Source organism: Culex quinquefasciatus, chromosome 3 (assembly GCF_015732765.1).
Source record: "Culex quinquefasciatus strain JHB chromosome 3, VPISU_Cqui_1.0_pri_paternal, whole genome shotgun sequence".
Taxonomy (NCBI): domain Eukaryota; kingdom Metazoa; phylum Arthropoda; class Insecta; order Diptera; family Culicidae; genus Culex; species Culex quinquefasciatus.
In genome coordinates this window covers 165,851,602-165,876,922 of record NC_051863.1, presented here as the reverse complement: position 1 = coordinate 165,876,922, position 25,321 = coordinate 165,851,602, and the positions used below count along the sequence as shown (strand labels likewise).

General features: G+C 36.3%; 1 protein-coding gene across 1 annotated transcript; it reads right to left on the bottom strand.

Annotated features, from left to right (window-relative positions):
* Positions 1–1,449: 1,449 nt before the first annotated feature.
* LOC6049802 (protein lethal(3)malignant blood neoplasm 1) lies at positions 1,450–25,321 on the bottom strand. The gene is made up of 3 exons (XM_038266149.1): positions 24,915–25,321; positions 3,527–3,644; positions 1,450–2,719 (listed from the first exon to the last, which is right to left on the bottom strand). The coding sequence occupies exons 1-3, from the start codon at positions 24,930–24,932 to the stop codon at positions 1,698–1,700; spliced, it is 1,158 nt and encodes a 385-aa protein (XP_038122077.1). The 5' UTR covers positions 24,933–25,321; the 3' UTR covers positions 1,450–1,697.

Genomic DNA, 25,321 nt, shown 5'->3' with positions numbered 1-25,321 from the left:
CGCCAAAAAATCACACTGCATTGATTTTTTTGTAATATTACTTAAAAAAGAGGTAATATTCAACCTGGGTGCTGAATAGTGGTTCGCAAAACGGCCTCAATTTTGAACTGTCAAAGTGAAACCAATTTACTGTTCGCCAAAAGTAGAGAGTATTGTTATCGATCATTTGAAAGTTTTGTTAGTAAGAATGAAAAATATGTGGCTTTTGAAGACGAGAAATCTTAAGACAGTTTAAGTCGAGATAGTTCTCAGCCAGGGAATTTATCTGCGACATCGCAGAATAACACTCTCGCCGTAGTTTTTCGTCACCCGTAAAAATGAAAAACCTCTTCTAACCGATCAAAACTTGAAAACACACACATATTTTCCAGCAAAAAATGTTAAAAACTAGATAAAATAAAACACATACTACTGATTATAAAACAGCTCATTTATCAGTAAGAAAAAAGTCATGCTTGTGCTTGAACATCCTCCTACTTTATAGATGTGAACAAAGTGGGATCATTCGAAAATCACGTTACGCATTCTCTCTATTCATCACCCAGTATTCAACCTACCAAATTTTCAACATTCCAATTTAAATTTAAATGTTTTGACGACGTGCAAAAGTGTTACACCATAAATTGTTATGTGTGTAGCTCATCTGTCACATTTTGTAACGAAAGTGGAGAGGGTGGTCAAAATCCCAAATTTTGCGTTACGTTTTGAAGGAAGCCTCCCTTATAGTTGACGATCACGTTTTTTTGCGTTTTGAACCACTGTGGGTTACAAGATGGATCCGGTAAAGTTTTCATCAAAATAACATAGATCCAGATCTTCAATCTTATGGACGCTTTGGATAAGTGTTTCGATTACACATCTAACGACGAGTCACATCTTTAGTTCTTTTTTTAAATGGGCCAAAAATCAAAATTTTCAGATCCCAAATCATGTTCACCAACATATTCGAGATCCGGCTTTAAAAAGAGTATAATCTATATACACATAAAATTTCATTTTTGATATAGTTGTCTGTTCTTCACTATTTGGGACTTGTTCGGAAGCTCTTTCAAATACATTTCTGAAAATAAATAATTGTAAGGCGTTTCTTTCATAACCATCCACTGTAAGTCTTCGTAACGTGAACCATAATCGTTTCGTTAGGGACTTATGAGACCCCAATACAGATGTGATTTGTATGGATAATCAAACGCGTCTATAAAATTAATGTTTTGAAAACACTCTCTCAAGTTATGCAAACTTAAGTGATACTTATGTACATATTAACAACCTTAACGAGTGACTGAGACTATGAACGGATCGTTCATCTGGCATTTCGTTGGATAGGCTATCGTAAGAATCCCCAAGCGCGTCTAAAAAAGATCTAGTAACCTTGTTTAATTTTTTGGCCACATAAATCAAGGCTTTTTAAAAAAGTAGGTCTAAATAATACATTTTTTTTCTTTCTTACATTTTATTGGGATGTAGTGTCGAATACGCTGTTATAAATACGACTATTTACACATCGAGATATTTCTAACATTTCATTTTAAAGAAACTTTCACGCTTCACGGGTTTCCTTAACACGTTGAGTATTTTCGATTTGCACTGAAAAAATAATACTTGCACCTTACACTCTAGACACATCCTCTTCACATCAAGATCACACGATTCACCCACACCCACTAGGATGTCCTCAACCACCTCCAACCCCCGCCCTACTCGCCACCCCAGAACCACTTAAAGTCGAAGCCCTTCAAGCCGGCCTTCTTTTCCGTTTCTTCCCGCGGGGTCTCCTCGGGGCTGACCTTCTCGAACTTGATGTGCGGCTGGTAGCCAAATTCGTTCGCCTTGTACGTGACCTCGCGCCGGATGCCGTCCCGCCCGACGGAGAAGTACCCGCCGTCCTTGTTGCCCTTGCGGTCACCCTGCTCGTGGTGGCCGTGGTACCCGACGGTGTAGTTGAACCGGTACAGCAGCCCGTTGAGGATGTGCTGGATCATCGCGTTTGCCGTGTTGACGTGGTCGAACTTGGCCGGTGTAGTCGATGAAGTTGTGTTTGGTTTGGAGGGGGGTGAGGAGGACTGCGGCGGGGACTCTCCACTGTTGTTGGCTCCAGTGGAGCTGGTGGCGGAGGAGGAGGATGGTGCTTTGCTACCACCGCTTGGTTGCATACCTGCGGGGACTTTCTGTTCGTTTGTCGACTCTTTGGAACTGGGAGCTTTCGAGTCTTTTTGTGATCCATTGACAAGCTTTTGCGGTGTATCTTCAGCGTTGTTCTTGGACGGTTGATCGCCGTTCGTGGTGAAAGTTGAAGTTACCGGTTTTGGGGTATTCGCGGGGACGTTTTCAATGTCGTTTTTGTTGACGATCTTGAATGGAGGGACGTACAACGTGCTGGTTTCAGGAGGAGTTACTTCCGTAGCAGGTTGAACAGTCGTTGTTGTTGTTGTTGTAGTACTCAAATCCGGAATCTTGCAGCCACCACAAGCTGCAAGTCCTGACGGTTTCGGCGTGGAAATCGACCTGGCAGTGGTGATTATTCGGAACGGTTGTGGGGTCGTTGAGGTCGTTGTTGTTGTAGCGGCCGTCGTCGTCGGTGGTGCCGTCGGTCCCAGTTTGTAGTTCTTCATGCTGACAATTTTGAAGTTGCCATTCTCGTCCGTGGCGTACACTGTCACGTGGTACACGTTGTCGGCGGTGATGAAGCCGAACTCGCCCATAACGATGCCATTTTTGTCTGCGAGAAGAAAATCGATTGAATTAAATCAGCTTCAAAGTGGTTCGTGATGATGTCTCCACAGTGTCTGACATATTGTTGATCGAAGACGATGATCGTTCTAACAAAGGAGATTGGCCAAATCTGGTACAAAGTGGTTACAAATCTGGTTTGGATAGTTGCTCAAATGTTATTCGATACCTATCTAATCTCATAGTTTAGGAGCGAACATTCATCGTCGTTATTCTGAAAAAAATCATCTTTCCACACCCCAACTTTTGAAAGTAAAGAATGCGATCGGATCACCTTACAGAAAAAAAGAAATTTAGAGTAGTTCATCATCTTTAATTTATTAATGTGAATTTTGGAATTTGATAATGCAACGCATGCTAGAGAACTGTCTCTGATTTTGTTTGTTATAAAAAAATTAAACTGGCAGAAAAGAGAAGGAAACCGTATTTTTAACGTAAAAAAAATGTAAAAGCATTTGTTATACTTGACATGAATTGCTTCTGTACCCAAAGTGATAAATAAAAATAAAATAATCATGTTTAAAGAACATTGTCAGGAATAAAATAGTGATATAAACAAAACATTTTTCATTTAAAAAAAAATGATAAAACTGCCATAAACGTTTTGGTAACCCTACCCAGCTCGCTATAAATAGTACGAAATTTGATAACACTCGAGCGAGCTTCCAGCGTTTGTTTGTAAACACCATCAAATTCTTCGCCCCACACCGGGTGATGTCACCTTCCCGATCGGGGTTATTTACATTTCCCCGTCCGATTTTCTGTGCGAAAGAAAAAAAACTGGGTTCGGCCTTACCTTTCGATTCCTTGCGGTGCTGGTGACCTTCGATGTTGAACCCAAACTCGTACGGCCGGATCGGACCGTCGTAATACTTGGACGCTGCCTTGACCAGGGACAGGAGCAGGACGATAATCTGAGGTGGGAAGAAGGAGTGTCAGTCGGGGAGATATTAAATTTACTCTCGGCCAGACGAGTTGGCACGGTCCGTTGGAATATGTGCGGGAAAAAGTGATTCTAAAGTAAGAATTTTTATAGCTGTTGAGAATGTTTGTCATTTGGGAAACGGTTTTGCTTAACCCTGAGATTAACAATCTTTGTTTTCTTGAACAAGTTTTTTAATATGAAGGCATGGTTTTCATTTAATATATTACCATTCTTATGGACTATGCTTATTATTTTTACAAAAAAAATATTTAAGAGAATCAAATATGGAAAAATAAAAAAAAGTCCAAATAATGTTCCTTTTGCTGAGACATAGCTTGAAATTTATATTGTTTACTAATCTAAAACAAATCTAAAAATATTTTTTCGAAAATTGTGTTTTTACGAAAAACGGATTTTGTGTTGAACAGTGAAATTTGAAAATGTTTTTTTTTTTCAGATTGAACCGATTGAACTGATTTCGAAAATTGTGCTTACATATTGCGCAATTCTCACTAACTTGGACTTCGCACTAAATTATTGCTAAATATATTTTTAAATTTGTCGAATACCTCGGTGTCTTGATAAAAAAATCCGTTCTCACACTACAGATTTGCAAATAATTAGTTCCTTTTTTGTAAGGTATGGACGAACAAATCTGGAGTTTTTTTTTTTTTTTTTTTTGAAAAGGACCAATAAACCAAATTTCTAGTTTTTGCATTTTGGGTGTTTTTGAAACCGCCTTGAGTCAGGGGTATTAAAAAACACCCAAAAAATAAAAACTGGAATATTGGTCCTTTTCAAAAAAAAAAAAAAACTCCAGAAATGTTACTTTGGTCATAGGGAAGGCCCCACAATGTCTTAGATTAATCAAAAAATATAAAATATGCATACCCGAAATTCTGAAGAATTGCTCATTGACAAGGTACCAATTTTTGCGTCTAAGACAGCTAAAATCGGATGAAATGACGCGGAGATATGTTTTTTAGAAAAAAGTGGTTTTTGCGAAAAATTACGAAAATAGCCATTTTTTGAAACACCGTAGCACAATGTGGGTCGCCCTAATGGCCAAACAATAAAATACGAGTCTAATTATTTTGGCCAAGGAACCCGCAGAAAAAATTTGAGCCCGATCGGAGAACTTTTTTTTAGGCTCTTCCTAGTCAGAAATTTACTAACACATTCAAAGTATGTTTACATGGCAGCTGGACGTTTGTTGGCATCAGATTTCCTATCTCTTTCTAGCAAAAGTTTTTTTGTCAGGTGATTTATAGCTGGGTTTTTGACTGACCGCCCGATACATCAGCCAACATTCCGGATTGGTACGAAATTCCAACGAAAAATCTATTCTATCGATACAAAGACCCCCAAAACGGTGTTATACCCACTCCAAAATGTTTATTAGCAATTCTTTGGTAATATATTGACAATAAGTTAAATTAAAAGTTTGCAAAATAAAGTTTAGATAAGTTGTATGTAAAGTTTCCAGAGTTATTTAAACATTTATACTAAGTAGTTAGTTAGTTAGTAGTTTTTTTAATCAGTCAAGGATGCCTATTTGAAGTTGAGAGACTGGATTTAATACCTTTATTTATGTAAATTTTTCGAAAGGTGTACAAACTTTTTTTGCGCCTTTGTTGATTTTTGTAATAGTATTTATTATAGATTTTTTTTTATAGAAATCATCTTTTCATGAGCTTTTTGTAGCAAAATGTTCGGCATGAGTTCCTGAACAAAATGTAGTACTAGGTTTCTGTCAAACTTAAAATTGTTTACATGTTTCGTCACAAAATGTGCATAGTGCCCAAGGGGTGTAAATACTTTTTAAACATACTGTACTTCGCAGGGCTGTGACAGCTCGAGCTCGATCATTGTTTGCATCAGGACACTGTGACGAGAAGTTTGGCATTTTTGGTTTTAATCATATTTTTTCCAGTAGGCCTAGAAAGCTTTTTTTGAGTAAAAAAACGCCATTTTTGCAGATCTCACTGCCTAACCTTTTGACCTTCACAGATCCTCAATATTCGATTTCAAACATATTCAAAAAATCAAATCATCCACATTAACGACCCCCGGGTCTTTTGTGGTCTCTATTGTAAGTTTCTGCTCAAACCTAGGAGTCCGAAGGCTTGAATGGGGAGAGCACCCAAACCTCTTTCTACTCCAAGGAACCTTCCACCCCAGTGTTTGAACTGACGACCTTTGGATTGCGAGTCCAACCGCCGCCAGCGATTCCACCGGAGTAGGCTTGGTTTGGTGTGTTGTTTGTACTTATGCCATGGAGACGACTCCTACACCTGGAATGACTTAACGGCCTAACAACCAAGGCCGGGACCGACATTTTACTTCCTCATCCGATGGAAGGGTGCAGCAGATGGGAATCGAACCCAGAATCATCCGCTTACGAAGCGGACAGCGAAACCATTCGGCCAAGCACTGCCACAAACATATTAAATAAAAACCGAAAAAAAACTCCATGCATTTTTATTAATTTTCATATGAAAAACGTGTGTACTATCTTGACACTGTAAGTGTGACACTTGGCCAATGAGATTTCAGGTCAAATCGCGTTTGTCACATGTACTTGCCCTGCCCGACTACTGTAAACATACAGCAATTCCATTTGAAAAGAGCCTAAACCAAAAAAAAAGTTCTCCGATCGGGCTCAAAATTTTTCTGGGGGTTCCTTGGCCAAAATAATTAGACCCGTATTTTTTTGTTTGGCCATTAGGGTGGCCTACATCGTGCTAGGGTGGTTCAAAAATGGCAATTTTCGTCATTTTCGCAAAAACCACTTTTTCTAAAAATCATATCTCCGCGCCATTTCATCCGATTTTAGCTGTCTTAGACGCAAAGAAAGGTGATGAGTTTGGCTATTTGGGAAAAATAGTAAAGTTCCAAAATCTAGCTTAACTATTGAAAAAGTCGTATGAAAACTTAAAATGGCGTTTTGACCGTGTCTGGACCAAAGAGCCTATGTCTGAAAATATTTTTATCGGATTCCTCGGAAAATTTCACATAACATATCAAAAATTGGCGATGTCGAACCGTACGTTTCGAGATATGATTTTTGAAAAAAACTGCGTTTTCGACGCGCCACGCGCAAAAACGGGAAAATGACGAAATCGGCAAAAATCAACTTTTTCCACTAAAACTGCGATAACTTTAAAATTTCAGCGATGACCTATAGATGTTATGGTACCAAAAGTTGCGTCTCTCAATTACGAAAATTTTGGTACCCAGACATGTATAGGTCATCGCTGAAATTTTAAAGTTATCGCAGTTTTAGTGAAAAAGTTGATTTTTGCCGATTTCGTCATTTTCCCGTTTTTGCGCGTGGCGCGTCGAAAACGCAGTTTTATTTTCAAAAATCGTATCTCCAAAACGTACGGTTCGACATCGCCAATTTTGATATGTTATGTGAAATTTTCCGAGGAATCCGATAAAAATATTTTCAGACATAGGCTCTTTGGTCTAGACACGGTCAAAACGCCATTTTAAGTTTTCATACGACTTTTCAATAGTTAAGCTAGATTTTGGAACTTTACTATTTTTCCCAAATAGCCAAACTCATCACCTTTCTTTGCGTCTAAGACAGCTAAAATCGGATGAAATGGCGCGGAGATATGATTTTAGAAAAAGTGGTTTTTGCGAAAATGACGAAAATTGCCATTTTTTGAACCACCCTAGCACGATGTAGGCCACCCTAATGGCCAAACAAAAAAATACGGGTCTAATTATTTTGGCCAAGGAACCCCCAGAAAAATTTTGAGCCCGATCGGAGAACTTTTTTTTTTGGTTTAGGCTCTTTTCAAATGGAATTGCTGCATAATTATAATTCGTGACTCCGGCAACCAAATTCAACTAAAAATCGGCACAATACACAGAATAATCAATCATACAAAACGTTTTTGTTATTGTTCTTATTGAATGCTCTATTTTTTTTTGTTTATTCAACGTCAAACATTAAAACGCGTTTTTCTTGGAACGTCAAAAAGCAACAAGCGACAAGACAGAACGACAGCGTCGATTTCGTGGCTTACTATTGTTAATATTTTGTAATGTTTTCTTTTATGATTTTCATTGTAGTTTCAAAAGCCATTCGAGTGATTAAATTCACTCAGCAGAGGGTTAAGTCTGCATGAGGGGTTTGTTTTTGTTTTTCACCAACCTGTCTGTCTGTCTGTGCAAACGTCAAAGAACGGTGATGCGCTGCTCCATAAAAATGTCAATCAATATTTTATTGATGCACTTCTGCAGATTATGGTGAGACCTGGCGTGACCACACTGAGACTGGGTGGGATTACTGATATGCAAATGGCATCCACCAGCTCAGAATGACTGGCGCTATTTTGACGTGGTTGTGGGTGGGGTTAGTGTTAACAGCAGTAGGTTCGATGGGATAAAAGCTCTATTATATTTCCATTCCAAAGTCGTAAAAGTTTAGCCTGGAGCTTTAAAAGCATTTTGTGGCGATTTTTGATCGAAATTGAAAAGATTTGCAAAGAAATGATATAGGGGAACAGCATCTAATTCCAGCGTGCCTCTAATGTTGGCAGGTCAGAACTTTGACATTCAGTTAAAGCTAATTAAAAGCGTTTTCAACTGAAATTGAGTGATAAATAGCTGAATAAGAAGTGAGCAAGCAAGTTTCTATCAAAAGTTTTGCAAAAGTAGTTGTTTAAATAGTAAAAATCAGTAAATTGGATGGAGTTAGGAGCGAGAGCTTAACCTGCCAAAGATACGAGAATTTCCCCTAGTGTTTGAAAAGGAAAATAACGTTGCCCAAATATGCGCGAAAATAACACAACTCGACATACATACATGATCAACTTCAGCAAATGCTTCAGTTTCGTAAAGGTATGTGTACTTGGGGTCCCTGAACACGCTTCAATTCACTAAGTTGTTTTTTTTTTTAATTCCCAGCCAATTGTTATACTGAACAAATTTTGATGGAAATCATCTTCAAATTCCATCAAAGATATTTTGAAAACAACAACAGCTGGTATGAGTCATTTGTACCCTTGTGCGATGCTCTTCGATTGCGTTTTGATTAATCTACGTCTTTCTAGCAACTTGTTACGCAACTTCGCACTATCATGATCACTTAACGCGTGGCTATCAGCTAACTAATAGACACAACCATCGTTTGATAAGCGTGCCTTACCCCCATGGTCAACAAATCGTAGTGCGTCAAAAACGTATGCTAATGTATGCTGATAGCATTTATGCAAATTTTGGTCGTGTTCGATCGCAAACACGAGCTTGAACCGATTTCGATAATTTTGTCTTCTTATTTTCTCACACCTCGTCCCGAAAAAAAAATGAAAATCAGAGCTGTTTATGGATCAAAGCATATCATCAACTCTAATAGAGACATATTTCGGCGCTCAATCCTAATTCAATTTGCGTTTCAAATGATCTCGTAAAGCGAATTTATAGCTCGTACGGCCGTTAAATTATCAGCCCCCATTTGGTGATCTATTTTATTGTGTGTCCTATCGGGATTTAACAAGTCGTAAAACTAAACCGTGAAGGAGTGCCAAATGTAGAGGGGAGCTCCCCCCACATTTATTATGTCTACGGAGGTAGCGGACGGTCGCGATAAGATCAACGCAAGGTAGTTACAACAAATGAAGTGCCGATGGTGACATTCGTGCTGTCGGAAGCCCTCCGACGATGATGATGTTGATGGTGATGTTGCTGGGCCGGAAAGGGCTGAAATATATTGCTGGCGCAACTCCATTGAATCACAGGTCGAAACTTTATCATGTGGATTGACGTGCAAGTGTGTTGGCTGTCAATTGATTTTTGATCATGTTATGTTGTGAGAATTGAGCGATGGTACTTTTTTGTGGTCAAAGGTCGAAATGGAGGAAGTCGATATTAGCTTTATTAGTAACTTAATTTTATTGATTGTTGTATACAAGGATTATTTAGCTGAGGCCAACTTTACAACCTTTTCAAATGGCGAGGATTCAATAAATGATGAATGTGTTGTTGTTTGAACGTCCGACCTTATAAACATCACAATTCACGAATCATTGTTAACATAAACATAAACATAATAAACGTTAAATCAAAGTTGTAAAACCATTGATTTTAACTGAAGCGGTTGCTAACTGAATATTTATGATTATTATTTTCATTTAATCATTACTAAAATTCTGAAACGAGTACTGAAGGCAGAAAAAAAAACATTTTACAAACATCTACTAAATTAACATTCCAACGCCCAAGGCTCCAAAAAAGTTGGAACGGTAACTTCAACTCAATGGTTCTCGGGTATAACTCAACCAATTATGATGATTCTTCTTTCCAGTGATTTGTTAGGATGTCTAGATGATTTTAGAACTTTGCAGAACTTAATTTAATCAAATCTGTAATTTTTGCGATCAAAAATATCGTTCCAACTTTTTTTATCGCGTGTAGAAAAAATTCGATGTTTTCGGTCGCAGAAATAACAGGTTTGATCAAATCAAGTTCTGCAAAATTTTAGGATCATCTAGACATTCTAACAAATCACTGGAAACAAGAATAGTCCCGATTGGTTGAGTAATGCCCGAGAACCAGCGAGTTGAAGTTACCGTTCCACCTTTTTTGGGAGGCTTGGGCGTCCGTGTAAGTTGGGCATGCGTTTGGCGTTCCAGTGTTAAGAAATTCAGATACCATATCATCCATATCAATGATAGCAGTGACCTACACAAAATTACAAAAAATACCAGGGCTGCGGAGTCGGGTCATATTTCAAGCGACTCCAACTCCGACTCCGACTCCGGCATTCTGAGATTAGCTGATTCCGACTCCGACCCCGACTCCAGCTTTCAAAAAAGGGTGGCTCCGACTCTGACTCCACATATTTTTAAATGTTTCAAAAGTCATTTAACTATTATTTCGTGAACATTGATAAATAGGATTATTTAAAAACTCTCTATGTGAAAAAACGGAAGTTTTACAAATTTTGTACGTTATTGAAACAGAAATCAAAAAATATCTTCAGTTTTAAAGGCATTTTCAGAAGAACAGTTTGATAAGTAAATTTGGATTTATTAACTTAACCACAAATTTTCATTAAATTTATTAAAAGCTAAAATATTAAATTGTTATTTTTTGAATGATCATTTAAAGGAAGCTGGTCTTAGTGATCGATTTAACATATAAATTCAAATTACAAGGATCACATTGAAAGTATCCAGGTTAAATGTAACAAATATATTAAATGTTTGTATCCACTTATAAACAGGAATTCTAGACTTTGTCTCAAGAATAAACTGTTAATTTATAAACAAATTTTCAGACCTGCCATGCTTTATGCTGTGCCGATCTGGACAAGCTGTTGCTTAACCAGGAAGAAAAACTTCAGAGGATTCAGAACAAAATTCTGAAAATGATTCTGAAACTTCCTCCCTGGTTCAGCACCAGTGAACTTCATCAATTAGCCGAAGTTGACACTTTGGATGTTATGTCCAATAAGATAATTGATGCATTTCGACAAAAATCATTGCAGTCTTCAGCTGCATTGATCCGCTCTTTATATAGTTTATAAGTTAGTTTTAAGGTATCCCTTTTCCCTTTTGTACATGTAGGACCTCCTACATTTGAAATCACTGAATAGCGAAAGCTACAATATTTCATGAATAAATGAAAGTTGCTAGTATTTAAAATTGAGGTGAAAAGTCATCGTTTGTGATTGGACACTCAATAATATTTTAACTGAATGAATGTACATGGAAAAGAAATTTGAATAAATATAAATTAAAAAAAAATATATATAAATTCAATTTGCTCACTTTTAGGGTGGCATTTATAAGAAGCACAGTGACTTGGTAGTCACCTTGTTATTTTTAAATAACAATTTTAAATGCAACTATTTTTTAATGATCCATTGATGTTTTAAAGACGTGCATGGACATCACGCAATGCCTGAAAAAGATTATTATTACAAATCAATGTATTTAAATATATATCTTCGGGAATGGACGTCTTTTGAAATTTCCGTGACCTAGAAAATATTTTACATTGGAATTTTGGATTTATTTTAATTTGAAATTTTCTATATATTTAAAAGGAGGCGCACAATACATCTTGAATCTTCACCTAAAATGTAGCTTTATGTATGGCGCATCTTCATCAAAATATATGAAAAAAGTTAGAATTGTATAAAAAACAAAAATCCACTGGTAAAATATTTTCTAGGTCACGGATATTTCAAAAGAATACTTAAGCTACCTTTCCAAGAAGAATTGTTTTAGGTACATTTAGTTGCAATGACTATCACCTTCCATCATATTGGCGTGGGACAAACAGTGTGAGAAAATTCTTATCGGTTGAATAATATTTTGATATTGATTATTTTGAATAATATTTGAAATATAAATTAAAATCTTATAATTTTTCTATACATTTTTTAAATCTTGAAATCTTATCCTATCCTGAAATCTTGAGATTTGTTCAACGATAATATGCAACAATATCAAAATAGTTTTCCTAAGGATCGACATTCTCAAATTTTAGTAGAGAAATAGTAAACATTAAGATAATCGATATATTTTACATATTCAATGAATATTTCAAAATTAGTTGCAACATTTTTTTATATTATTTGTCAGTTTCAAATATTTTAAGCGCGACACTTTAATTTGTTTGTACTTAAGCCGTTGCAAATATTTGTCACAGTTTATGTCGGATTAACAGGTTATCATTTAGTGATCATAGATCTCTAAAAAATAAAAAATGGCAACGCAGCGTATGCGATTAGAAAAACAAAAAAAAGCAAACCCCTTATGTCAATATATCAAATTTTTTGTAATTGTCTACTCTACAACTTTGTAGAACATTGTTACACTCTAAAAAATAATTCTGCAAAGTTAGAAAAAACATGAAATTTTAAAATGATGTTTTTTTCGATGGAAAACACGTTTTTTCGGAATTCTGAGTAAGCCATCAAAACGGGCGTCTAATTTTACATAAAAGTCCCTTTGACACCAAATTTCTATCTCATCACCGTTTCAGGCTGCAAATTATTGAAAAACACCTCGTTTTTGCATGTTCAAAAATGGAAGGGGTCGTACCGCCCCTCCGTCTCGAGATATCAAAAAACGGACCTCGGATTAGTGATCGCTTTTTAATGTTTGACCTTGAATGAACGTTTTGTTAAGCTGATCATTCTGTGCATTGTCCCAAAATTTTGTTGAATTTGTTTGCCGGAGTCCCGAGTTATAATTACGTGTGTCAAACGCGCTATGACCTGATATCCCTTTCGCCAACTGTCGCACTTACAGCTATTTTTTAAATGTGTGTCAAGATAGCACTACAAGATTGAAACCTCTTTCATATGAAGAGTGAAAATAATGCACAGAGTTTTTTTTTCGGTTTTTATTGATTTGAAATCGAATTTGATGGATCTATGAAGGTACACATTAAAACATTGAAACCTGCACAAAATTTGGCACAAAATGCACGTGCGACAAGAGAGCATGACAACGATTTTTTTTTTTAAATAAATTGAATTGGATAACATCAAGTTATACTAAAATGCGTGCAAATTTTCATATTTTCGATGTTTTTTGTACCTCAAACTTCCATGCCTATTTTTCCCAACTCCCTTTTGTCGTAGTGGGCTCATATTTGGCATGAGTTCATCTCATGTATAGACAAACAAACGCTGAAAGTTTCATCAAAATTGGAGCACCTCGATACAGTCTCTAGAAAAAAAAAAAACAAAGAAAAATCTGCTCAAACTGCCTGTAGAAGGTATCATTCCCGGTTGGTCATTTATCTGCAATTATTGTTTCAGGAAAATATTAAAATCTTGATTCAGAATGCATCAATCCAATATGATTTTCTACATGATGTTTGTAGAATCCTTTCACATTCCTTCCGTGCATAATTTTAATTGTAATTTATTTTTTCTGGGCCCTAAATAAAGAACCACCATTGACAATTACGGTTTTGAACATTTTAATATTATAAAATATTACGTCATAATATTTTGCTTTAGACAAATAAAGTAATATTCATTTATTTACAAATACGATGTTTAAAGAAGTTTTCAAAATACGTTTTTTTTATTGAAATACAATATATTACAAATGATCAAATGGGTGTCGACACCATGGCTGTCCCAGCAGCATCAAACTTCAACGGATTATCTAGGAAAATGGTAAGATGTACAGGTTGAATAGATAAAAATATGACGTGAAATGAAATACATAAAGATAGACGCTGTTTAATATTTTTTTGAATGAGGAAATTTGTCCAAGTTAAAGTTTGTTTAACTTTTCAAACAGCCGAATTATTGCATAAAAAAAACATCCCAAACTACCTCATTAGCATGCATCGTGTTCAGCGCTCCCACCGTATCACGCCGATACCCGAAGGTGTCAAAATCGCACATTCCCGTATTATGCATTAATGTCAATTTGCACTTGCAAAAAAAGAAGAAGATGCGGCTAGCTAGTATCGTACCGGTGACAGCTTCAGGGTTCACCGCTGCTATAAAGCGACATCCGGGATGACAGCCATACGGCCAAGCCTTTGCCCGGTGAGGCCAAATCGGTAGCAAGTTCTATGTTTGCATAGCCACCGTCAACGATAGAAGATGTTCAGAGAGCAGCGAAAAAAAAAATATCGCATCGCATCGTAGCCAAACACGGCAAATGTGCAAATAAATTGAAAATCACGGAATTAGCATTGTTGAGTGAGTAGAGTGCGCTGTTTGCATGCTTTGATAAGGTTCTATGGGTACACAACACACTTCTGGCGGTGGCTTTGGAACGTCGACAAAGTTGTATTGCTTACGGTACCACGTGGTCGATGTAGGCATTAGGGATCAGTAGCTGATTAAATGGTCAGTGTTTGCAAACAACTTTATTGATTGGATACTTTTTCAAATAAATATTGATTATTTGGTGTCATAATTCCGGGATCCAAATTGAATCAACGTACGGGATTTAATATCGAACGTGACAAATATTATTCACCCGCGGGTGTAATTAATTAGCGATTAACAGCTTTCCTAAGGACGGCCTGTTCAACGGCAACATTGACTGCACAGCATGAGGCAGTACCGGCGAGGTGAGTTATCTGATCGATTAGGAAGCCGTAAATAGAAATAAATGTTGAAAGTAACGATGCAATTGAATTATTATTCATTCGTAGCGAAGATTTGCTAACTTCAAGCCGAAAGGTGTTAGCGGAGAGCCGCTGGAGTATTTATGGTCTACTCGATTGGCCATTTTGCATACAACAAGCCTGTTGACGGCGTGATCTACGACAATCCGTCGTTGGCGTGGAAGTAACAGAAGGGAAGATAATACCTGACAGAAGGTAGGTACTAGCTATTGCCAGCTGGTTGCGGTGCATAGGGTGTGAAAATGCCAATAATTAATGATGTCGCAGGAAAGCCGACTGTTACTCAATTTAAATTAAGATTTTTGGAACTTTCAATTTCCCAACAGCAGTGCAACACACTTTGTCAGATAAACGTATTTCCTAACTGGTTGTATAACCGAACGGCCTCGTTACCACAACTTGTTCTACAACTCCTGTGCATTGGAAAAAGCGCACTTTTTTCTGTTGTATAACTTGCCAGAATAAGATGCAAGTTATCAGAGTAAGTTGTACAAATGTATCTGACAACACTGTGCTAGCTAACAAGAGATTCAACGAAAAAAAAGGGGCGTGGTTAACGGCTGTGCTGTCAAATCAAAGCGCGCACTGAAAAGGAAAGATGGATTGAAAACAGTTGTATAACCGTTACCCAACTTACATGTAAACAAACAGTTCTTATCAGAATTTCAATCAACGACGAAGCCAATATGAATAGTATCTCTGACTATTTTGGTACGCTTGTTTCTGCCCGATTTATTTAGAAAAAAATTGAAATTGTATGAAAAAAAAAATAAAATAATATTTTCGCGCTCTCTAACTGTGATTCTTGTGAAACCCTCTTCATGGAGAACTTTTAGATTTTCATTTTTTTGATGAACTTTGTCTTTCCCAAGATTCGATCCGATGACTTCGACGACTTTTTGTGATCTCCACGGCAGGTCCAGGCGCGCTTCCACATATCTCCACGAGGCTTCATAGTAAACAAGCTAGCCTAAACGTCAATAAGAAGGCTGCTGTCAGCTTTGTTATACTGTAGTGAGCTATACAACTTAACTCCAGAAAAGGCTGTCATTGGAAATAAAGTTATATAAGTTTGGTTCAAGTCAGTTTTTATAACACCATTATGTAACTTTGTTATAACAAACCGATTCAACTGTCATTTCGATTACCGTACCACGGAGTAACATTGAAAATTGGTGTGATTTTAATTTGTTGTTTTCTCTTTCACGAATTCCGTAAGCTGATATTTTTTGTAGCTTTTACCGGCGATATTTTTATAAATAATCGGTCAACTATTAAAATTATTGCAATCTTCGATAAATAAACATTATTGACATTACAACACGCAATGTCAAGATGAATATGTTTGTTGAATATCAGTTATACAACCTATTCTCCGATAACATTTGTGTAACAAAGCGAGAAAACCTAAGGTTATTTATAGAATGGTTGGCCACACGCATTTTTCAGAAGATGCCGTCACATGACAATGTTAGATAAGCAGTGAAACAAACAGTGCAATATTATTCTTATTCAACAAACTGTTTTCGAGGAAAACAATGCAGATGAGAAACAGCATCATGTCATATCATGATTTTGGCGTTTAATTACAGCTCATAAAAAGCGTTTTCGACTGAAATCAATTGATAAATACCTCAAACGGAAGTGAGCAAGCAAGTTTCTATCGAAGGTGTTCCAAAATAAGTTGTTTAAACAGTGTAAATCAGCAAATTGGATGGAACCCTCCAAATATGTGAGAATTTTCCCTATGTTGTGTTTTGTTGGCTGTGTTGACTGTGTTTTAACACTTTTGTGGCACAAAACACGATAGTTACATAAGTCAGTTATACAAGCAGTGAAACAAACTGTTATTTAAGTTATGTTCAGATTTTTTCTCGTATGTTTATCAAAAACAATTGTCTAACTTTTATTCAACAAAATAACATAAAAGGGGCTTAAAATTTAAATAATATCAAGTGTGACCAAGTGTGACGTGTAAGACAATTCTTAAAATTTCATCGATGCATACCTACTTTTAGAACATCTAACCTAAATTCCCAGGATACAAGCAAAGCTCATCTCGGCATCTCTTTTTAGTCACTTGACATTAAAGGAGCCGATAGTGCAATAACAACAGGCTTCCTAAAATGTCACTATGTTTCGTTCTCTCCATTGGCCATTCTAAAAACCCTAAGATGACACCGCAAACAAGCATTGGTCGTTGATTTAAGATATGCAACGAGTAGCTTATTGAACATGCATGGCATGCAACTTTTCGTGATAAAGGCGCGGAACACGCGATGCATCTGATGAGATCAGATTGTCGGTGGGTTTCTTTAAGCGGGTGTTAATTGTTTGGGTAAACTTGGCGGTTTACACGCTCTCTGGGTTGGATGTAAAAATTACACCAAGGAGATCTAACATCGTCGTGGACGTACTATCATGACGCACGAGTATTTTGAGCTAAATTGAGCTAAGGAAACCAAATTGTGATTTTTTTCAGAGCTGCAAGTTGTCCAGACTAGATAGCACGATGACGGCGACATGGCTATGGGTTTCTTCACGATAATTCAATAGATTTGGCAAACATGTTGTTAACTAATGAAGCTACAATACTTGTAAGTGTGGAATAAGAGATAGTGCTGGTTGTCACAAGAATTATGATTTCAGGGTCTAATCAACTGATTGGTTCTAATTGATGCTTCAGATGGCAGAAAATGTGTACTGTCGTCTGGAGGAATCAGGACTCATGGGTGAATTAATTCACCATGGTTTAGCTCATAATTTTGATATTTTCGATAAGTACAGTCACACAACAGAAAACATATCATCTATTTCCATATTTCTATCATTGCCGATATGAGTTTTAGCACAAAAACTTTATGCTACAGTGAGAGATCGACTTCCCATGTTTGAATAAATGTCCCATATGCAAAATCAGCATTCGAAGAAAAACACATGGCAAGTTCATCCCACACAACGAAAGGCTAGTTGTTAAATGTCCACTAAAAAACTGGATTTCCTCCGGTTCTGTGAAATAAAGTACTGTATATTTTAAGTTACCCTGAAAGCGTGCATTATTTTAAACCAAACTGTACCATCAAAATGGGTGGGCAAACTTAGTTTACTTTCAAAATTGAGCCTGATTAGAAGTACTTGAAGCTGGAATCCCGTCTTTAAATTTGAAATGAGATTTAACGTGTAAAATGCTTTTTATTTTCAAAAACATCGATGTTTTAGGCAATTTGGCCACTGCACAGTGGTCCAGATCGCAAAATTAAGTGGAAAATGGATTTTCCGAAAAATGGTGAAGTTTTGGTGTTTTGAGAAGAGTTGTTGCAAATGAAAAGGGGCAACGTTTAGTTTGTTTGAAAATTAGGGGGTCCACGATTAGGGCGATTTTGAAAATCTAACTTTTCAGGAATATTTTTGGGATTTTTTTCGTCTTATAGAAAGTTGTTAGGCTTGCTAATTCAAGCTACTTTGTCGAAAACACCAAAATTGTATCTCGTAATCTACGCCTTTTCCGACCAAATTTATAGAAAGCATCTGAGCAAACCTTCAAAAATCAGTTTTGAAGGTGAGCCTACGATTGTTTTTCGCTCAAAATTTTTGTGAAAATAGCCTAAGATGTAACAAAAAGACTCACGAAAAATGAAAAATGGAGCAACTCACCTGAAAAAATACAAACATCATTAACTGAAACTGTTTTTTTAAAAAGTGCTCTAAACGTCAAAATTTTCAAAAACCAAATACGAGAATCGATTCTCCAGACAATTTTACATAAAAGTCTCCAAATTGACCATTATTCTAAGCCCAATCCTTGTGAAGTTACAGCGGCTTTAAAAATAAAACTAACTTAATCCACCTATGTGGTTGTTGCCTTCCTAACTTTTTACCAACATTTGGTGATATGATGGGTTTGGAAACAAATTCTATCTATCTTTTATATATATACAAAATTTCGACGGTTTTGTTCGAACGAGAATCAATTCAACACGGAACGTCCGATCGAGGTGCTCTTTCTTGCGTTGGGTTCGTATGGTAAGTTCGTGAGTGCCAAAAAGTTACAACCGATTCCGGAAAATTTGCAGATTGTATGGGAAAGGTTTAAATTAAGTTTTGATCACAGGAGGCTGAATAAGCAAAAAAGTCAAAAACGTCAACAAACGAAAAAAAGGCAGAACGAACTTTGTTAGGTAAGGCTTGTTTCTCAATAAAAAAATACACAAATGTCACTTAAGCGGTCATAACTTGAGACTGAGCGTTGTCTGATCTTCAATGTTTTGGACTCATTAGAAAGGTCTTTTGATTACCTAACCAACGATCGTTCGGAAGATGGATCCGGACATAGTTTACATACATTTAAGTGAGATCCGGCATCAAAAAAGTACATAAATATCACTTAAGTGGTAATAACTTGAGACAGGGCTGCCAGATCTTCAATGTTGTGGACTCATTGGAAAGGTCTTTTGATGACCTATCCAACGATGGGTTGGATAGTGGATCCGGACAAAGTTTACATACATTTAAGTGAGATCCGGCATCAAAAAAGTACATAAATATCACTTAAGTGGTCATAACTTGAGACAGGGTTGCCAGATCTTCAATGTATTGGACTCATTAGAAAGATTTTTCGATTACCTATCCAAAGATGGGCTGGATGATGGATCCGGACATAGTTTACATACATTTAAGTGAGATCCGGCATCAAAAAAGTACATTAATATCACTTAAGTGGTCATAACTTGAGACAGGGTTGCCAGATCTTCAATGTATTGAACTTATTAGAAAGGTTTTTCGATTACCTATCCAAAGATGGGCTGGATGATGGATCCGGACATAGTTTACATACATTTAAGTGAGATCCGGCATCAAAAAAGTACATTAATATCACTTAAGTGGTAATAACTTGAGACAGGGCTGCCAGATCTTCAATGTTTTGGACTCATTGGAAAGGTCTTTTGATGACCTATCCAACGATGGGCTGGATGATGGATCCGGACATAGTTTACATACATTTAAGTGAGATCCGGCTTCAAAAAAGTACATCAATATCACTTAAGTGGTCATAACTTGAGACAGGGTTGCCAGATCTTCAATGTATTGGACTCATTAGAAAGGTTTTTCGATTACCTATCCAAAGATGGGCTGGATGATGGGTCCGGACATAGTTTACATACATTTAAGTGAGATCCGGCATCAAAAAAGTACATAAATATCACTTAAGTGGTCATAACTTGAGACAGGGTTGCCAGATCTTCAATGTATTGAACTTATTAGAAAGGTTTTTCGATTACCTATCCAAAGATGGGCTGGATGATGGATCCGGACATAGTTTACATACATTTAAGTGAGATCCGGCATCAAAAAAGTACATTAATATCACTTAAGTGGTAATAACTTGAGACAGGGCTGCCAGATCTTCAATGTTTTGGACTCATTGGAAAGGTCTTTTGATGACCTATCCAACGATGGGCTGGATGATGGATCCGGACATAGTTTACATACATTTAAGTGAGATCCGGCTTCAAAAAAGTACATAAATATCACTTAAGTGGTCATAACTCGAGACAGGGTTGCTCGATCATCGATGTTTTGCACTCGTTAGAAAGGTTTTTTGATAACCTAACCAACGATGGGTCGGGTGATGGGTCTGGATGTAGTTTACATGCATTTATGTGAGATCCGATTCGCAACTCTGACACTTTTTTATACATAACTTTTGAACTACTTATCGGATCTTCAAACAATTCAATAGTGCAGTATGGGGCACCAAACCGGATCGAATGCAACTTATTTGACTCAAATCGCTTCAGCCAGTGCCGAGAAAACTTGGCAAGAATTTTGAGCACCAAGGGGAATACGCACACACATACACACACACACACACACACACACACACACACACACAGACATTTGTTCAGTTTTCGATTCTGAGTCGATAGGTATACATGAATATAGGTCTACGAGCTGTTTTTCAAAAGTTAATTTTTCGAGCAGGATTATAGCCTTACCTCAGTGAGGAAGGCAAAAATGTTGAAAAAATAGATTCTTTGATGGTTTTTGGCAATTTCTTTATGACAGACTTGATTTTTCAGTCTCGAAAATATTTTTACCGGAAAGCTCGTCCAATTTCCCATAAGTTTGTCTTTGACCACATTTCAATTGGATGTATGGGCTTACAGATATAAGCTAATTTATTATCCAGGTTACTTTACTGCACTGAAAAAATATTATGTTTCCAGTTATGAACAATGTAATTAGCTTATATCTGTAAGCCCATACATCCAATTGAAATTTGCTCAAAGACAAACTTATGGGAAATTGGACGAGCTTTTGGGTAAAAATATTTTCGAAACTGAAAAATCAAGTCTGTCATATAGAAATTGCCAAAAACCATCAAAAAACGTATTTTTTCAACATTTTTATTTTTAAAACCGCTGTAACTTCACAAGGATTGGACTTAGGACAATGGTCAATATGGAGACTTTTATGTAAAATTGTCTGGAGAATCGATTCCCGTATTTGGCTTTTGAAATTTTGACGTTTAGGGCACTTTTCAAAAAAAAAAAACAGTTTCAGTAAATAATTTTTTGTATTTTTTCAGGTCAGTTGCTCCATCCTGCATTTTTCGTGAGTCTTTTTGTAACATCTTAGGCTATTTTCACAAAAAATTTGAGCGAAAAAAAATCGTGGGCTCACCTTCAAATTTGACTTTTAAACATAAAAATCAAAAAATCTTATAAAAGTGGTGTGTTTTTTTCTTTCACTGCATTTTTTTTTTCGGAAAGCCCGTCAAATTTCCTAGAAATTTGTCTTTGACCACTTTTTGATACGATGCAATGGCTTCGAGATACAGCAATATTTAAATTACGAAATACAAAAATATTGAAAACACGTACGCCCTTCTCAAATGTCATTATCGAGTGTTACTGGCTCCATATACACAAAAATGGCTTATATATGCCTAGGATAACATGTCTACAAAGTTTCATTGAAATCGGAGAGGGTCGAGAAAAAAGTATCCACAAAATTCCTGTTTTGAGCTGGAATTGCTCTATTGAGTATTTCATGAACAGCCTTTAGGGCCGGTCTTAGAACTATTTTCAAAATGCCATCGCGGGCCGGATGAAATGGCCTCAAGGGCCGGATCCGGCCCGCGGGCAAGCCTGAATTATATGATTGTCCATGTAATATTGCCGCTGAATCTGAATCTGCCCTCAGAATTGAGCCAAATTGTCAACAAATCGATTTTTGGATCTTACGACACTTTTGAGCACAAATTTTGAGATTATCTTCGAAGTTTTGAACACTCCACGGTGGGTAAGAAGGGGATTATTATGCAACTTGCATGCACCTCGGAAATTCCTCCTGGAGGTTGTTGGGGAGACTATTCTGAGTCAGAAAAATCGATTTCCAAAATATTCTGTCGGTGAAAACTGAATTTATCTCGATTTGAAGTTAAAAAACCTAATATTTCACCTAAAACCTCAAAAATACGTCTAAAATCTCGGTCTAACTCTGGACAAAGATGTGAATTTTCATCAAAATATCAATTCTTAGTTCCCAAAATATATTCCTGACATAGTACACCTTAAATCGGTCCATTACTTGAGTCCCAGCGTCATTAGAAGGTGTAAAATAGTGTTTTTTCTTAAAAAATATTTTTAAATTGTTCTTTTTAAATAAACTGTCATGTCTGAATTCCAAAACTAATGATGTAGCATTGTTGCAAACAAAATGAAGAAAAATTTTGCAGAAAAAAGAATGAAATTTTATCCATTTTCAGTAAAGTTATGTCCATTTTAGTGGGAAAATTGTTGCCAATTTTCAAAATTCTTCGATATTTAACTTATTCCTGTTATTAACAGCTACTACGATCATATTCAGTATGATGTAACAAAAATTACTTTTTGGCGGGAAATCAGGGGCTGGTTCCGGTGGGCATACTGAGCTCAAAACTCAAATATGAGCTTGATTGAACTTAATAGGAGCTGTAGCTTTGCATTTTAATTTTAAATGAGATTTAACCAGTAAAAACCATGGTCTTTCAAAAATGTAGATTTTTAGGTATTTGGCCACTAAAGCGTTTATCTTCAACATCATTGGCATGTAGGACAGATTCTTGAGCATGTTTTGTTATTTATAACATTGAAGTTTTGAGCAAAATGAAAAGGCGCGTCACCTATCTTTATTGCTGAGCCGTTTTTTTTTAAAAAAAAATCAAGACATTGAAGGCCTGAGCTCCAGAGTGCTTCAATTCAATGTTATATTTACCAAAACATTCGCAAGGATCTGTCCTACATGCCAATGATGTTGAAGATAAACGCTTTAGTGGCCAAAGTGCCTAAAAATCTACATTTTTGAAATACCATGGTTTTTACTGGTTAAATCCCATTTAAAATTAAAATACAAAGCGACAGCTCCTATTAAGTTCAATCAAGCTCATATTTGAGATTTGAGCTCAGTATGCCCACCGGAACCAGCCCCTGATTTCCCACAAAAAGTAATTTTTGTTACATCATACTGAGTATGATCGTAGTAGCTGTTAATAACAGGAATAAGTTAAATATCGAAGAATTTTGAAAATTGGCAACAATTTTCCCACTAAAATGGACATAACTTTACTGAAAATGGATAAAATTTCCTTCTTTTTTCTGCAAAATTGTTCTTCATTTTGTTTGCAACAATGCTACAACATTAGTTTTGGAATTCAGACATGACAGTTTATTTAAAAAGAACAATTTAAAAATATTTTTTAAGAAAAAACACTATTTTACACCTTCTAATGACGCTGGGACTCAAGTAATGGACCGATTTAAGGTGTACTATGTCAGGAATATATTTTGAGAACTAAGAATTGATATTTTGATGAAAATTCACATCTTTGTCCAGAGTTAGACCGAGATTTTAGACGTATTTTTGAGGTTTTAGGTGAAATATTAGGTTTTTTAACTTCAAATCGAGATAAATTCAGTTTTCACCGACAGAATATTTTGGAAATCGATTTTTCTGACTCAGAATAGTCTCCCCAACAACCTCCAGGAGGAATTTCCGAGGTGCATGCAAGTTGCATAATAATCCCCTTCTTACCCACCGTGTACTCTAGAAAGGTGTTTACTAACATTCCCTTATGCCCGGGGTAGTTTTGCACCCTCGTCATAAGATGAAGACATGGTGTTTTATTACTAATCCGTGTTTTATTATTAATCCGGATGAAGGTCTAATACAACCACACGAAACAGTGGGATAAGCGTTGTGGAACCTTCCGGTGGTGAGGCGTCCTCCAATTGCTAATGCTAATGCTAAATCTTTGATGTTTTGAACACTCTAAAGTTCTGCACTGCGTTTGTTCGCATAAATGTCCTTATTTTGTTAAGAATGCATATGGGCCTTTTTTGTGAACGTGGGCGGTAAAAAGGCACTGATTGTCTGGCATTTTTAGGTAAAAAAAAACATTATATTTTCTATTTTTTTATAGAAAAATGTAAGGGGCTGTCTAAAAGAAATTTGAAAATTGTACGCCAAATCTTAATCTGTCCAGAGTTGAGCCAAAATGCTAGAATATAAATATTTGGTAATAATTTATATATTAAAGTAAAATAGTCCTATACACAGTAAAAAATAATGTAATGGAAGCTGTAATTTTAGAAGGTTGAATATAACCTCTTAAATGATGTTATTTTACCTCAATTTAGACTGAAAAAGTGTCATTACACCAGAAAAGTTGTAAAATTACACATTTCCAGAGGTAAAATTACACCTTTTTTCTGACATAAAAGATGTACCCCTTCCCAGATGTAATATTACCATGACGCAAGGTGTACGTGGTGGGTCTACAAGGTTTCTGTGAAAAGTTCATTGTTATAGCAGGACTAAAGCCTTACCTCAACAAGGAAGGCAAAATGATGCTTTTTGGGTTTGGACATTTTCGAAATTCTCAACGATTTTGTTTTACAATTTTTAAAAACCACATGAGATTGTAGTGCCTTTTGCAAAGAAAAACTTTGCCTAAGAGTGCGAAGAGATTCGAATGTTACAGAATGTATAACATCTTCCCAACAATCTCCAAATTTTTCGTTAAGTTGTCATTTTTGTGTTTTTTGATTGATTTTTATTAATCTGATATTCTAGACTGATTACTTACAAATATTTTGATGCTCATTTTACTCAGGAAATTTCTTCAACGGTTTATAAGGAACAGTAGAACAATTGCCTTGAAGGATGATCAGCTTGTTGATAGTCTAATATTATTGAACACGAAATGCACTGTTATCCACATTTATTTGAACTTGAATGTATTATTTGAATGTATCACAGGAACGTATTGTTGAACACTTTTACTATCTTCGATCAGCTTATAACAGCTTACACATTGATATCAGCCAATTTGATCCAGCTTTCTTCATTTCGTCAACTAATCATCATCTAATCACTACCAAAGTGTCTCGCCGTCTAACTTAGTGCACAGCATTCGATCCGCACCGAACCACAATTGACTTGACTGCCATCGGCTCCTCCCGAGTGCGGTGATGAGTATTTTCTTCTTTTCCA

Bases quoted from the DNA above. Each gene is read 5' to 3' on its own strand.
- LOC6049802 (XM_038266149.1), bottom strand. The intron at 2,720-3,526 runs GTAAGGCCGAAC...TTCTTCTCGCAG, and splicing joins GCACCGCAAGGAATCGAAAG to ACAAAAATGGCATCGTTATG.